General features: G+C 36.4%; 1 protein-coding gene across 7 annotated transcripts in view; it reads left to right on the plus strand.

The window, feature by feature from the left end:
• Ptprm (protein tyrosine phosphatase receptor type M) overlaps nt 1-16,951 on the plus strand; it is an 821,378-nt gene that overhangs the window by 163,180 nt on the left and 641,247 nt on the right. For all 7 annotated transcript variants that reach the window (XM_058586457.1, XM_058586454.1, XM_058586456.1 and 4 more), the window contains exon 2: nt 4,643-4,765. In XM_058586457.1, coding sequence (XP_058442440.1) covers nt 4,643-4,765 — 123 coding nt within the window. The remainder of the gene's footprint in view (nt 1-4,642; nt 4,766-16,951) is intronic.

Genomic DNA, 16,951 nt, shown 5'->3' on the forward strand with positions numbered 1-16,951 from the left:
ATGTTGATAACTGGTACACAGATAGTTCTTTAGGAAAATTAAATGAGATGATACATATACATAATTGCATGGTTTTGGTTTTGCAGTGAGTTCTTTGAATCAGACATCTTGAGATAAGTGTCTTTCTCTGGCTGTGAAGAATAAATAATAGCCATATTATCTCTTAGATAGCATGTAGATGATACCAGGTCCATATGAGGCAATAGTAGCTTTCAGTAGCAAAGAACTTTGTAGATAAGGGGTTTTTCTCTGAGTATTGAGTATATTGAGTGTTGATTAATAACTTCAAGCTAAAGAAACAGTCTTAAGTAGCAGCTCTCACTCCCAAATCTTACAGACTACAAGTAGCAACTTTGAAGGAATCCTGAAATCACTTTAGTAGATCTAGAGCTGCCTATTGCAAAACCAGGTGGAACATAGTAAAAAATATTCACACATCTCGGTAGAGATACATTTGGTTAATGAAGAGTGCATGCTTGAGAGCTGGGTCAAGATGGCATGAATGGATCACAATCAAAAACAAATTTTAACAATATCTTTCAATGGTTGGCCCTAATCCTTGTCAGTTTGTCTTCCTTTGTCTTTTCTCCAGGCCTGGAGATTCAGTAGGACATTGAATGATGACATAAAAGATTTCATAGGGTTCCCTTTTGGGTAAAAGCAGGCCAGTTCTTCACACTTTATACCTTAAAGATTTCATACTATTATTGTAGTCATTTCTGCTACTCCAAAGAAAGAAGAAAGTTAAATTTTGTTCAATATGCAAATGACAATATTTTATTTTCATAAATGAGGAGTGACCTTTATAGGCAACTAGCCTTGCCATCTAATTATTGCCAGGATAAAAAAAAGTTAAAGCCATAATTTGTGGAGACTTCATTAACATTTAACTGGCTTATAGTTTCAACCATAATAAAAATGAACATGTTCAGTGATTAGTCACCTTTTCCAGCTGTTTTATGTTGGGATACCCCCAGAAGAATTAGGCAAGGTATTTTGTGAGTCTGTATAAAGATTGTTTTTATCATTTTGATGGAAGTTACATTACACTTCTTTTAAAAATTTCCAGGCAAAAATTATTGCAGCTACATCCTACATAGAATTTGGGGGGATTCATTGCTTCTTCTTTTAAAAAGTGTTCACTGGGTGCTTAGTAAGTAGCAGCTCTAGGGAATACCAAGGCAAGAAATATATAGTTAGAAAATCAGTATTACTTTTGAGCATTATTCCTACCCTGTCCATGGCCTTTTCAGATACCATTTCTTAAAATCTATAGTTTTCATGAAAATATATCTGGGGGTTTGACTCCAGAGAGTATATATTTTGTTGCTTTGCCAGCTGCCCTGAAAACCCAAAACTTAATTGCTCTCTTTTTAATTGGTTGTTTTAATTCAGTTGTTACTTCCTTTAATCTTATTTAGCTGAAAAAAAATCACCTTTGCTATCTTCATGGTCCCACCAATAAAGATTGTTGTGCATGGGGGTATATCCTAGGACCATCGGAATTTCTATGGTTGATTCTATTTTCAAGGGGTTAAGTAACCAGACATGGGTCCAAAAAGAACTATATCATATTTTTATATTTCCTTTCAAGTGATAAAACAGCTTTGTGTAATGGTAAAGTTATATCCCCTCACAGGCCTTGTATTGGTCTACTGGGTTTTCTCTCAGCCACACATGCTATTGCCTTGGTATCTGGGTCCATCTTCAATGCCAGCAGCCGTCTTGTAAACTAGATATTTAACCAGCATTTGCTGTTCGGTGGATGTTTATAGTTATTTCTCTCTGTTTAAGATTTCATGAAAGGACTTCCACAGGAGTGCTGTTTCCATGAAGTCCCTTTATATCAAAATTTATGATTATTTCATTCTTCTGGACTATTTTTCATGGCATTGCTGATGGGATTATCCCTTTAGTACTTGAAGCTATTCTCTGAATCAAAATTAGGGTTTGCAACTAAGGTGGGGGGGAAATACCATTACATTTTGTGCAGTCTTTTATCATTTTTTATCCTAAATTGGAAAGTTGTTAGCATTAGGCACTCAATGAATTCTCTTTGCATCTGAACTTATTAAAACCCAGTAAGAGGGAAATACAAATGATTGATGGTTGTCAAGGTAAAACTTTTGAGTTCAGTGCTCTACCCTTTATAATGAATTTTATGTTTCCAGATGAAGGTTTACTTGAGACTAGAAGTGTTAGAAATATTAGTGAAGTCATTGAGTTGATTTCACCCTCATCCCTGGAACTAATGACTTAAGAAAAGGTTAGAAAGCTGGGAGAGACCATTTAAAACAGTTCAAAGTTCCTGGACTCTGCCCCATGTAACATTTAACAGCACTCGGGAGGCAGACATAGAGAGCATGCCTATCACATTTGCAGACACAGACGAGTATCCCTTGTGAGAAGTGCTTGGGATCAGAAATGTTTTAGATTTGGATTTTTTAAAATTACATATACATAATGAGGTGCTATGGGGATGGGATCCAAGTCTGAACACAAAGTTCATTTATGTTTCACATACACCTTATATACATAGCCTGAAGCTAATTTTATGCAGTATTTTTAGTGTACCTGAATTTTGAATGTGACCCATCACATGAAGTCAGGTGTGAAATTTTTCACTTTTGGCATCAAATTGATACTCAGAAATTTTCAGATTTTTGCAGACTTTGGATTTTTGGGTCAGAGATGCTCAACCTACAATGTAAATTTAGGCAGGATGACTAGTAACTGAGCAACAGGGTCAGTATTCTGAAAGCTCTCCACAGGCCACGATGATGCACTGAAAATGAGGTGGGGTTTAGGGAGAATGTCAGTCCTGTGTTTTAATTCATAAAAATCACCTCATTATAGAAGATAAACAACTCTGGCAGTGATATGGAAAGGATGAATGGATATGAAGGCTCCCAGCAGCTCAGAAAGGACAAGTGCCTTATGTGGGCTGTTGAAAGAGCAGAGGTCAGGGGAAGCAGCCAGTTGAATTCTGGTGTTTTGGACTAGTGTTCAAAGAACAGCTGCCATGCTACTAAAAGTCTGAAACCCATCTAGTAGGAGGAATTCAAGGGGGGAAAAAGCATGTTTTGCTTAGAGAAATAAAGGCTTAGAACATCACAACTATTTTCAGATGATTGCATTTTCTGATATTTTTACCATTTCTTCATGGATGGGACTAAGATAAATGGGTTTCCTTCTCAATAAGCAAATTTGGGCCTTTTTAAGGGGCATTGTCTGTGTGATAAGTATATGTTACAAAGTTTTGAGTGTCACACTTTTCAAAGACTGTCTCTATGGAATTGACTTGAGCATTTGCATGGAAGTTAGATCAGGTGATCCCCAACATCTGTTTTCTATTCTATTTATTTTCTTGCCACCAGGGATTCATTACAAACATAGTGGAATAATATTCTTAAATTTATGTTTTCTTGAGCCAGATCTTTTTTTTTTTTTTTTTTTGGTACCAGGGATTGAACTCAGGGGCACTCAACCACTGAGCCACATCCCCAGCCCTATTTTGTATTTTATTTAGAGACAGGGTCTCACTGAGTTGCTTAGCACCTCACTTTTGCTGAGACTGGTTTTGAACTCGCAATCCTCCTGCCTCAGCCTCGCTAGACTCTGGGATTAATGTTGTACACCACTGTGCCCTGCTTGAGCCAGATCTTAATTCTCATTGTCAAGTAATTCTATTAGTATTTTAAATTAATATGTTATTATTGTTAAGCAATGGGATAATAATATCGATTATCCATTATATAGTGTATAGTAGAATTTTCATAGTCATTAATATGGTTGATATAATGACTCACACTTCCCATGTGAAACATTTGGATAAAGAGCTGATGCTATCTATAATAATTCAGAGTAATGGACCTTTAAGAGGTTGTGAGGTGAAATCTACAATCATCAATGTGCTGAATGCTGTTGATGCTGAAACAGATGAGCTGCTCTGCATATACTGCATTCTCTATTATTTTTTGTTTCCTTATTTAAATAGCTTTGTTCCTAGTAGCAAAATTAAGCAGATGTTTACCACATGTTTATTCTTGAAATTATTTTTGCCTTATGTGGACTATAAAGTAAATTTATATTCTGTTTTAATTTTGAGACCCCTCCCCAAATCTTTGAAATATTAAAGTGAAAGCTTTTTCTATGTTAGATTTTAGAATAATCTTTTGAAAAATATTTTGTATTTTGTCCATAGTTTGTACTGCATCTTGTCTTCTACCATTGTGCCAGTGTTGTGGATGAAAACATTTCTCTATTTTTTGGGACAAATGATAAATTTTGTTGTTGTTGAAAACCCATTGAATGCTCAGGGAAGTTCTCTTAAAGTTTTGAATGCACAGTTAATTTTCTAAATTCCTATACATCTGGAAAATGTGAATTTTAAAATTTCTTCCTTTTAATTTTCTTCTATAGATGTTAGATTCTTTTTTGAGAGAAACAGAATATAGTGGTAAGGGCAAGGAATGGTTAATACTCAGCAATACTTAGCAAGCATACAGTAATGTTGAAATCTACTGATCCTGAGCAAAAAAGGCTAAATTAGATTCTGGCATCAAGTAGGTGTAATCATCACAGCTCATTTTAAGAGGTCTAGTTGTCGATTAATGTTACTTTTCATTCTTTCACATGTTAGGTGGTTGCCTTTTTGATGAGCCATACAGCACATGTGGATATAGTCAAGCTGAAGATGATGACTTCAATTGGGAGCAAGTGAACACCTTGACCAAACCAACTTCTGATCCATGGATGCCATCAGGTTTGCTTTTAGTGTTAAGTTTTCTTTTTAAAGTAAAGGGAACCCAAGAGTATTAATCAATGTTCACTGGATAGTGTTGAATGATGGAGGGTGTTTTCTTTGAGTGTGACAGTCAATGGCTGATTAGCTAGTGAAGGTGGCATAATTAAGAGGACTGATTACAAGAGTTTTAACTTTATATCTCCCTCCTTACAGTCTACTTACAGTTTATTTCCTTTATCTTTGGGTACACCTTAACTAGATTAATGGGCCTCACACAGTTGATCATTTTCCTAGCAGCAGATATGGAAAATGGATGTGTTTTCTAGAAAATGTGACTCATGGTTGGAATTTTACTTGGAGAATCCAAATAACAAAGTCTCTGCTGTCACAGATAGGAGACTTTGGAGGTGACTTAACATTTCTCAACCTCAGGGACTCAGTTTATACTTGGGAAGTCTCAGAAGATTGCAAGTGGTCTTGAAAACATTCAGAAAATATAATGGCAATGCATGGATATGTACATAATTTTCCCAGTGTGGAAGTACTTAGTGAATTTTCTGCTGAGGGAAAGACATTTATCTCACTGAACAACAGCAAAAATTCAGCTTGTATTTTGGAAAGAAGACTAGGAGATAGTGACTGATGAACTCTGGTAGTATTGCAGCCTGACCATTTTATTGGATCCCCTTTTCAGCCTGTGACCTTGAACATCCCTTTAAAAGTTCAGATTTGCAGATTCATTCTTCAGATGGAATGATGAGCATATCACATTCAGTATTCAAACTAGTAAAATATATTATTCTGATTTGGATTTCAGATATAACATAATTTTTGTACTTTTAATGAATTTAAGCTTTTCATTAATGCTCCTACATGCAGCAAACAATACATTTAGTAAGTTAATTTTTTAAATGTAGATTTGAAACATGAGGTAGAATCTAATGCTGTTCTTACTAATCTTTAACAATATGGCATCCACCACATTCCTGCCTGCCTTTCCTTTAACTCCTTATAATTTCAAAGAAAGGAGCACTGAGTTCTTTAGCACTGTGCCTTTGATAGGCTTCAGAACCTCTCCAGCTCTTGGCTAGTTTCTTGCAGGTCACATTCTCCCCTCTGTCTCCTGTTGTCTTGTATGTGTGTGTACTTTCAGATATGGCTGTGGTGGCATCTATGATACACTTAAGTTGTTTTTCACAATTCCGGTTCCTGCTTCCATTCTAGTCAAATGTCAGAGGGGGACACAACTGTGCTTTTCCTATTATCACTGAGTTTTCCAGGACAGGTTTGTTGCCCTGGAGGCTTTGGGTCTTGACTTTCCCTCTTGTTGAGTGCCCAGCCTATGTTCAGAGAGGCTAGGACAGTTGAGGCTTGGGGAGGTGGAAGGATGCCAGATTTAGTTCTGATTGATTTCTCCACAAAACACACTCACAGTTGCTTTGTTGTCTTCTCACTTGATCAAAATTTGTAATGGTTTCTTCTTTGCAGTGCTGAGGTTGGAACCCAACCTGGCTAGGCAAGGGCTCTACCACTGAGCTACCCTCCCAGCCCCTGGATTTGTGATTTTTCACTGTAGGTAGTTGATTTTGTTATTGTACCCCTTTTTATTGAAGTCTTATTTGAAAAATTAACTTTAAAAGAAGCCTAAACATTGAAGAAACTTTTGTAGCTGCTGCTGATTCTATTTTTGTCACAAGATGACAGACCTCCACTGATAAAAACACCTTAAGAAATCTTTTCTTGGTCCCCTTTTTCTACCTTTTGACACACCATACTGCCATCTCTCACTAAATAGTCCACTCAATTTTTTAATATATATATTTTTTAGTTGTTGATAGACCTTTATTTTATTTATTTATATGCAGTACTAAGAATCGAACCCAGTGCCTCACACATGCTAGGCAAGCGCTTTGCCACTGAGCCACAACTCCAGCCCCAAATAGTCCACTCTTTAAAGTTAAGCAGAATGAGTTACCAGCAGTGGCCATTACAAATGGTAATAAATACCAAAAGCCATGTGTGTTGTAGAACAATCAGGGAGAGAGTAGAAGGAACAACAGTCAAGCAACTTTACAGATATTTAATGTTGGATGGATTTTGTGCCTAGGAACGATAAAGTGGGGGCATTTAAATGTTCTGTTTTATTTTATTTCTGTTGATTAGTAGATTAACTTATGGTTAAATTAAGCCTTTGCAGCATGAGGTCTTTGTTTTCCATCTTCTAACACTTTCATCAATTCATCTGATTCCTGGTGGTTACAGAAAGTTTGTTCCAGACCCCAGCCCTTCCCTGAGCCCCCACTCCCGACCCCCCAACACACACAAGGTGCAGCTCATTGTTTGGATATGTGGATGTTTGGATGTCAGAGTGTAAATGAAGGGTAACACAAGCATTATCTATACCCCTGTGCTATGCTTTCAAGGATGGGTGCAGGCGAGATTTTGGGTAATCGATAGAGGTTCTCTCAGACTAAATTTGTGCCATAATACATGCTTGCAAACACTGGTATTTCTCTTTCTACTATTTCATTAAATAAACTTTAGTTACTGTAATTTTTTTGACCCCTAACATATGCTAAATATGGTGATAATTACTTTTAGAGATGGAGGATTGTAAGAAAGGACTCTTTCTCTCAATGAACTTTTACCTACTTGGGAAAAAGTTAGAAAACTACAATAACTACACAACCTAAGATTATACATAACTAGCTGTGAGACAGGTTGGAAGTGTTCTTAGAGCAGTTTTCTTAGTGTAATCCCAGGGTATTATAACCGGATATGTAAGAAGTTAAATTCTCCAAGCAATGTTCTTAGAAATAAGAACATGTGATCTTATGAATTTACATACACAGGTTGATCATTCCTAATCTAAAAACTTGAAATATGAAACAATTCAAAATCTGAAACTTTTTGAGTATCCACATCACTCCACAATTGGAAAAATTGTCCACTTGCCCTCATATGATGGATTGTAGTCAAAGTACAGTTATATACATTGTATAAAATTACATTTGGGCTATGTGTTAACAGGTATACAGGAAACATAAATGAATTCCATGTTTAGACTTGGGTCCCAGCCCCGAGATATACTCCATCATGTCTACAAATATTTCAAAATACAAGAAAATCCCAAATCCCAAACACTTCTGGTTCAAAACATTTTGGATAAATATTCATCCTATACCATCCTAATATGATTTTAATACTGAGTTTCCATCATGTATATATAGCCATAAGTTTTAAATACTATTTAGTTTCAAGAGTTTTTTCTTCTTCTTCTTTTTTTTCTTCTCTTCCTCTTCTCCTTTTTCCATTAATGTGTGCAATGTAATTTATTCCTTTCAAAAGCAGATTCCAAAACTGGTCCTTTCATGCAAAACTAGAAGGCTAATTTTAAAAATATTTCTCAGGGTAAAGCTGTGTCAAAATTGAATGTAACGATAGAGTTCTTTAATTTTATTTAAATGTTCATTTAAAATATAGTTGGACTTTTTCCTGTGTGTGTGCAAGTGTGTATTTGGTCTCCCATGTGTGGGCTGGTTCTATAATGCTTTAGACCAAGAGTTGGCAAACTATGTCCTGCTGTGCAGATTCAGCCTGCTGCCAAATTTTTGTATGACTTACAAGCTGAGAATGGCACTTACGTTTATAAATGGTTGAAAAAAATTAAAAAAGAATAGTAATATTTTGTGACACATGAAATTTAAATTTCAGTGTCCATGAACAAAGTTTTACTCATGCTAATTTGTTTAAATACAGTTGTGGCTGATTTTAAGCTATAAGAGCAAAGGTGACTTATTAAGATAGAGACTGGTCCACAAAACCTATTATATTTAGTGTGGCCCTTTCTGAGAAATTCTGTGACCACTCTCTTAAATTGGTTAGATTAACTTCAGCCTAGAATGGTTTTTTTAGAGTCTTGCTATATATTGTCATTATTTTCTGTATTCATGCTGTAATTGTTATCGTAATTGTTCACATACAGGCATTACCTCACATTTTCTTTCATGTTCAAATTGTAGGTTTTTCCAAACATTGGGCTATTAAAATCAAAGAGAAAATAAACAAGATTAAGGATTTTCTGTTTTTCCTCTTAAAATCCCATCTATTGAAAATTACATTTTTTAAATTGTTTAATACCAAAATTTTTGTTCTACTGCTGTGATTCTGATTAACAGTTAATCCATCAAGGTGAAATTAAAAGTGATGGAGACTAAAATTTTTCTTCTTAATTTTTAGCTTTTTACTTTTTCTGTGTCCTTTCTAACATCGGTGCTCCAGTGTTTTAAGTCAAATGCTACAGGATTTGTTTCTCTGTATTTTCATGTGTGAAGTTATTATTAATCACATTTTAAACAACTTAAATACAGTATAGAGCTTTCTAAAAACTGACTCAATAGTTTTCTAAGTCAGTGATGTTAGCTCTGGCAAAACATATTTAGGGGAAGTGAATACCACATTTCATTAAAATTTTTATATTTAAGGTCAACATTTATGTCATGGTAGATTATACTTTTGTAGCTAGCTCTGAATCATAAAGGCTTTCTCGATTGTAAACTATGCCAAACCTAGTTTCTCTTTTATTGATAAGTGTGAAGTTAATTTCATATTGATTGATCCTCTGCATTAGCAATGGGGAACATTTTTTAAAAAAATATCTTTAGTTGTAGATGAACACAATACATTTATTTTATTTATTTAACTTTATGTGGTGCTGAAGATCCACCCACTGACTCACACATGCTAGGCAAGCTCTCTACCACTGGGCTACAAACCCAACTCAAAAATTTTAAAAATTTATCATAAGAATTACTACAGTGAGCACAAGAACCTTGATTAAGAATCCAAGTAATATCCTGATACATTTTGTAAGTACTGTTGAATTCTATCCCTCTTTACACTGTAGCACATTGTATAATAATCACATAGATTAAGTAATGACTAAGAAGTATTTTATGATATTAAATCACCTACTTGATTTGATAGTGGTTGATGTGTATTGTTACCATGGAATATTTGTACCTTACTACTCAAGTTTTGTAAAACTGATATTTGGAAAGATCTATATCTTCTGTATAGAAAATGTGACCCTCTTTTAAAAAACAGAAAAAATTTAAACAATAAACTTACCAATAGTGTTAATGTAAAGGTAGCTCATAACCATAGCTATTTGATATTTTATAGAATTAATACTTATTTATGCTTTACATTGTCCCCTTACAATATCGAACCTCTAAAAAGTGAATTTGGATCCTAATTCTTGGTAAAGGCAATTCTGTTAATACTCTTCTAAGTGCTACGGCATGAAATTATAGCTAGCTCATTTTGCTTTCCAGTACTTAGCTTTATATGTTAGGCATGATGAGATTGCTCGTTTTCATGGGGATGCTATGATTAAGGATCAAATCATGTATGTAGGTGCCTATATGAAAGGCAGACAGAAAGGCGAGGATAGAGCAGTTGTCTGTACTCTTAGTGTAATGACCCAGAAAATAGAAAAATGACTACATATATTTGTTTATCATTAGCTTCACATTTGGGGAAAAATGATAGATTGACAGTCAAAGCAATTGAAGTTTTCTCTTTCGGTGCATTTATCAGGCACATATTTTCCTCATGCCAGGAAGGACTTTCCTATATATTCATGCTTCAGAGCTTATAGAGGGTTTAGTGAGTAATGAAGAAAAGACAACTATGAGCTTGAAAAGATTTCTTCCCCTTAAATTTCTCTGCCTATCCAGTGAGAAATATTTTTTTGGCACCGAATATTCAGACAGTTGTCTAATTATCTCATTTTTTCTTCAATCAGTCAACACTCTACAAATATTTATTAAACACCTGCTATGTGCTAGGCATTGTTATTGATGCTTGGGATTCCTCACTGAATGAAGCAAATAAATATGCCTTTCCCAGAGCATGTGACATTCTCAGTCTGATTAGAGTGTTCTTGGATGGGCAAACATGATCATATGCTGTAAACCATGTTTATCTTCATTTATTAATGAGGTAGTGAATATTTAAAAGGTAATCAAAAATTCAGTTCATCAGATGTAGCACATAAAATATCAGATTTAGCTTTCCTATAGGCTTTGTTCCTTAAAACAGTAAGAAGAAGAGCAAAGACAGGAAAAAGTCTGAAGTCACAGCATGTGGCAGCACAGGACTTTCAGATCAATCAGTCTTAGGAAACAAGGTAATCTTGTACACACAGATGACACTTAGCAGTTGACAAATTTGGCTTCTTTGCTTTATATCATTTGGTCCTTGATGGTCTTGAGAAACTGGGTGTCATTATCCTCATTTTATACCATACAAAACTGAAGTTCAAAGAAGTAAAATTTGACCCAGGCTTATTGGCGAGAAAAATAGTCTCCAGTTTTTGCTCTTCTGAGTGTCCTTGAGTGACCTTCCCATGTAAGCACATACATCTAGTGAAGGGCATAGTCTTTCATCCTGTGGCGTTTTCTTGGATCTTCTCAAAATGAGCATCAAGACTCTCCACTGAGGGGGCTATCTGCATGCCCCACCTTGGCCAGCTGCTGGCTCTACCTCTTTGTAGCAGTTGACCATGGGAAAATTCTTAATAGTCTCAGTTTTAACTCTCCTTATGTGTAAAATATTAGTAATACAGTCTTCCTTCCATATCTGGGTTCAACATCCATGGATTCAACCCACTGCAGAGTGAGATTATTTAAAATAAAATCTTTACTGAATTAGTACAGACTGTTTTCTTGTTATAATTTCCTAAACAATACAACAACTCTTTACAGAGCATTCACATTGCACTAGTTATTGTAAGTCATCTAGAGATGAATTAAAGTATATGAGACAATGTGCATAGTAAATACTATTCCATTTTATATAATGGAGTTGAGCATCCATGGATTCTGGTGTCATTGTTCCCACAGGTAGCATGGGATAACTATGTATGTTTATGGAGATGACCGTGGACTGTAGGTGCTGGGGTTACAGCAGATGAGTCTCTGTCTTCTCACCAGTTCTATCCCAGGAAGGAGGCAGGCACTTGACCAATAAGCAGAGAGAATGTACAGTATAGTGGACTGTGCTAGGAGCCTGGAGAATAAGCTGCATCTGGATCAGAGCTTAGGGAGCCATGGAACCAGCAGACAGGTTCAGCTTTTCTGAGGAGGCAGTTTGTGGACAGAGACCTGCAACAAGTCAGGGCCAGGTGGCTTTGGAGGCTGAGTGATGCAGGCGAGTATAGGGCAGGAGCAAAGGGTAAGCTTTGCTGGTAATGGTAGGGATCAAATCAGGCAGGATCCTAGAAGACTTGGGAAGACAATCAGAATTTGCCCCAGGGCTGTTGACCAGACAAGACCACACTATACAAATCAGGAACTCATCCTCATCCCTGGCCCAGCATAATATTTAAGGAATACATTCCTTTTCTTCTTTTTAAGTCATTTTCAGAGGGCAATTTGGTGTGAATTCAGTTTATTTTTGACTTTCTGTGAAGTAGGCACTTTGTGCCAAAGGATTATTTTATCTTCTCAATACAGCAAATAAGAAACAGAATTTATAGGTCTTCATAAAATTTTTGAATAGATTACGAAAGTTGAAAGAATTCTCTTAAAATATTTATTGTTTTTATCAAGATGGTGGATTTGAGATAATTGCTCTATCATTTCCTTTAATGACCAGTCTGTCTTTACAATAAAAATTAACACTTAAAATGATTGAGTGGGGAGCCCTGGATCTAGCATTATTTTAGTTGACTGTATGTTTTCAGTCCCTGAACCTGGGATATAGGAACTGTTTATTTTTGACTCTTCATTCAAGGGCTGTGTACCTAGCCCCTGCCTGACATCCACATGTAATCTAGTCACTCTTCCTCCCAAATCTTACTCAGATCACCTTGGTGAGCCTTAGAGTGAATTTTCAGTTAGCTTTTAAATGGTAAATGATGAGACATAGTGAAAGAAATTGGACTGGAGCTGTATTCTGTCAGCAGTTTCTAAGTTACAGAATTTAGAAAAATAACTTTAGATGATGAGAAAGAAAAAAAAATTATTTCAGATCAGTCTTCTCTGGGGAGCTTTTAGTTCAACACCACCAGGCACACTGTGTCCTCATTTCTTCAAGGGTGTAAACAAGAGTATTCCTTGCTGTTGTGCAGGGAGTGGGGTGTGCAAGGGCTCCTACTGGGCCAGGTCTCAGGGATGGGTCCGAGGTGATGGATCACATTTCACAATACCTCATTAAAAAAAAGTTGATGTAAAATATACAAAGCACACATTTTACCATTTTAATCATTGTTAGGTGTATAGTTTACTGACATTAAGTACATTCACATTGTTGCTTATCTTGCACTACCATGCATCTCCTAAACGCGTACATCTTTGCAAACTGAAAATCTATACCCATTAAACAATAGTCCTCTTCCCTCAACCCCTAGCCACCACTGTTCTGCTTTCTGTCACTATGAATTCATGTAAGTAGAATCATACAGTTGTGTCTTTCTGAGTCTAGCTTATTTCACTAAACAGAATATTTTCAGAGATTCTATTTTTATATGCCAAAACTTTCAGAGATAAAGACTATAATGGTTTACAAAATTGTTTGATTTTTTTTGGTACTGGGGATTGGACTTAGGGGCACTTAACCACTGAGCTACAGCCCCAGCCCTTTTTATATTTTATTTAGAGACAGGGTCTCCCTATGTTGCTCAGGACCTCACTATGTTGATGAGGTTTGCTTTGAACTTGTAATCCTCCTGCTTCAGCCTCCTGAGCTGCTGGGATTATAGGCATGCACCACCACACCTGGATGTTCTGATTTTTAATATTTAACTGTTTCATGGAAGCCAGTATAAGCCATTGCATTATATATGATCATTTATTTTGTTAGTTTATGTCTAGTATTCAACAAATGTTTTCCTTTAAATTTCTTTTAAATTCTTGTGGTGGCAGATGGGAAACTCACAAAAAGTAAGAATAGTAGTCAGCTGTATATTAAGTATTTGCTAAAATGTATACAGATTAGCCTATGTTTATAAATATGCATTTTAATAGTTTCATTTCTTGCTTGATTCCCTGTAAAATTGTATGAAACGACTTCATAAGAGTTATATGAGGCCAAGTATTAGAGTAAACAGATGGGCCATTCATGACTGATGCTGTAAGTCTTATAGTTAGCATCTGAGTAGAGGAGGGTGGGAGGGGTGAGGATCACAGTGATCAGCAGTGGGACAGTTATTATCCGTGGCCCAAGACCAGCACACTATGGATGTGATTGGAACTCAGGTCCTGTGTGTCCCGCTTACTGGCCTTTGTGGTACAGGTGCTGGTGTTGGGCTTGGTTACTGAAATGGAAGAGCCTCCTTTGGCAATGAGTCAAGAAAAGGGACAATGGGTTATGAGGGACAGTCCCTCAGTTTTCTGAGCACAGATTCCTAGTAGAACTGCAGTGGGCCGTGGGGGTTGGCATGGAGTGGGGATGGGGCTAGTTAAAAAAAAATTTATTTAAAGACCAGAAAGCCCAAGGGCTAAGAAACACTTGCCTCCTGGATTTAAGACAGTCCACAGAAGCTCTCTTTATGGGGAGGAGGTGCCTTTGGGGAAAGATGGGTTTGGGGTGGACCATTGTCATGCAGTTGGCACAGCCCACTGGCAGGTGAATGAATTCCAGCAGATGGCATTCTAGCAGCCCTCCTGCAGACAGCCAGGATGGAGAAGGCCTGGAAAATTCTGGATAGCCTGAGGGCTCAGATTCGTTCCATTCTCATTCTGTGTCAGACCAAGCCATTGAAAGATTCCCTGGAAGTACCTTTGGGACTTTCTATCCAAAAAATTGAATAGCTAAGTATGTGAAAATAAGAACTGTTAGGCTTGGATTGTTATGTTAACCTTAAAACCAGGACAAAATGAAATTCTTTCTCAAGCACCTGTCATGTACAAGTCATAATTCTAGGCACTGGGTATTTAGTGATAAACCAGTACCCCATTTTCCAGGTCTTGGAGAAGGGATGTGGCAAGGAAATGCTCTTGTGGCAACTGCATCCAGCTATTCTGAGCCTGACCAGGCTGCTACCCAGACAGAGGTCAGTGGGGCAAGGGCAAGCAGAGAGAGCTTCCAGGAGGAAGCGGCTTCAGAAGAGGGCACAAGGGCATGAAGAGTGAGGCTGGAGCAGGTTAGAAGAGTAGACAGAGGACCATCCTGTCTAAAGACCAGGAAGGGTGGGGACAGAACAGGGCATGCACTGAGCTATTCAGAAAGTTGCAGGTGACCTAGATGGGGAAGAGAAGAGAGGCCAGAGGACAGACTTAAAGACTGCTGAGCTTGTGAAAGATGTGAAGCAAGGAGAAGGGATTGCCATTTCTGTAGGAGAAAAGAACATATTCAACTACGTGAAGAGGAAAATTCAGAATTTCTGATAAAGATTATATTAGGAAAAGCTGTAGGAAGGAAATCTGATTAAAAAATATGTACTATAAAACCACATGAATATGTTAGAGTATACCCTTATCTTTAGAAGATTTCATGCCAAAGTATGAAGGAATAAGTGTTTGGATGACTGTGTAGAAGCAATTGTGAGTGTCTAGAGAGAAAGAAGACATGCAAATGTTAAGATGTTAACAATTAAGTCTAGGTAAGAAGTAGATAAGTAATTATTATACATTCTCATCTTTTTTGTACTTTTGTAGCCAAAGAAAACTTGCAGTGGAATGTGGGGAAACAGGCACTCTATTGAGGCATACCAATTTTGTGCCATGCCAGTGTGGTTTTTCGCCAGTAATGCATTTTAGTCAAATGCTATTTCTGTCAACTCGAATTGAAAATATTTATATTTCCAAAATCCAGGTTGCATCATGACTTCCCTTTCTGAGTATATCTTGATTATTCTTGGTCATAACTGGAGAGTGTTAGAGGAGCCAGCAGACTTATATAATTCTGATTTGGAGGGACTAAATGCAGGGATATATAATTTTAGGACTTTCTAAAATAGGACAAATACTTCATGCTGTGGTTTTATGCCTCAGTGGATAGCTCAAGTATAAAGATCTTTATCCTATTGGTAGATATTTTGGTGGTTAGCTAAAATTTGTAAGAAGGTGCATAAAGAATTATTAAATTTTATTTTTAGATACCTTTCTGCATGCATTTATATCCTGTCTATAATATGGTACTGAACACAGAAAAATTCATATGAAATTTCTTGGCAAACTGTAGTAAATGATTGTACAGATCATTATCTTAAATAAGTGGACTTTAATGCCTAGTTAAGCAATACTTTATTCTAAGAGATTGTGACAAATTATATCTTAACACGATATTTCAAAGCTTAAGTGGTTGAAAGAGAAATAAATATGGCTATTTAATTAATTGTCTGCTGGACAATCATAATGCCTCTATCTGGTGGGTGGACAAATTGAAACAACTGATTATGTAGTTGTAAGTGTCTGAGTGAGGAATGTGGGATAGCATATTAAGACAGTAGCACTTTTAGAGAGAATATCAATGGAAATTTCTTTTTCAAATGGTTAGTCCTTATTTGTATGTTTTAAATTCTCTAATATAGGGTTGTTTCTTAATTACATCTCACCTAATTCATTCTAGGAAACTTGAAAGTGTAATTTTTCCAGTTTGTTATTTATAGAAAATATTTAAGATACTGAAATCCTTACTATAAGATTTGGAAGACATAGACGGGGTTCAGACACCACTTTTTAAGTAAATATTTTGAAATGGGGCTTTGAATGGTCATCTTGGGAAATTTTGAAATCCTTGTAAAGGATTTCATCCTGTTGAATGCACACCTTGTGAAAATGGCATTGCCTCTCTAATTTTCCTCTATAAATCAAACATCCCTTAGTTCCTATGATGGGCCAGGCTTACTGTGGAGTGACAGGCTGCAATTTGCCAGTAGGTCAATGACTGAGCTGATGACAAGTGACCTTTCTAGCACTGCAATCAATGCTTGTTATTTGGAAAACAAAATGATACAGTTTGTATTTTTCAGTCAGTAGGTCATTGGGCCTTTCTACCATTGACACATGAATTTGTACTTGGACCGGATGAGTCCATTCAGACAGGAATGTTAATTTACTTGAATTGATCAGGGTCCTGCTCTTATCAAATGGTGTGGGGCATTTGTTGATGGCAGAAATTATTATAAATAATTGGTTTTATGCACTGGCCAAACAGAGGCTCTTAAGAGTGCCCATTTTATACAACATTATATAC

The sequence above is a fragment of the Marmota monax genome, unplaced genomic scaffold, assembly GCF_021218885.2.
Source record: "Marmota monax isolate L192 unplaced genomic scaffold, Marmota_monax_Labrador192_F-V1.1 WCK01_AAM20220418_F8-fsc00103, whole genome shotgun sequence".
NCBI lineage: Eukaryota > Metazoa > Chordata > Mammalia > Rodentia > Sciuridae > Marmota > Marmota monax.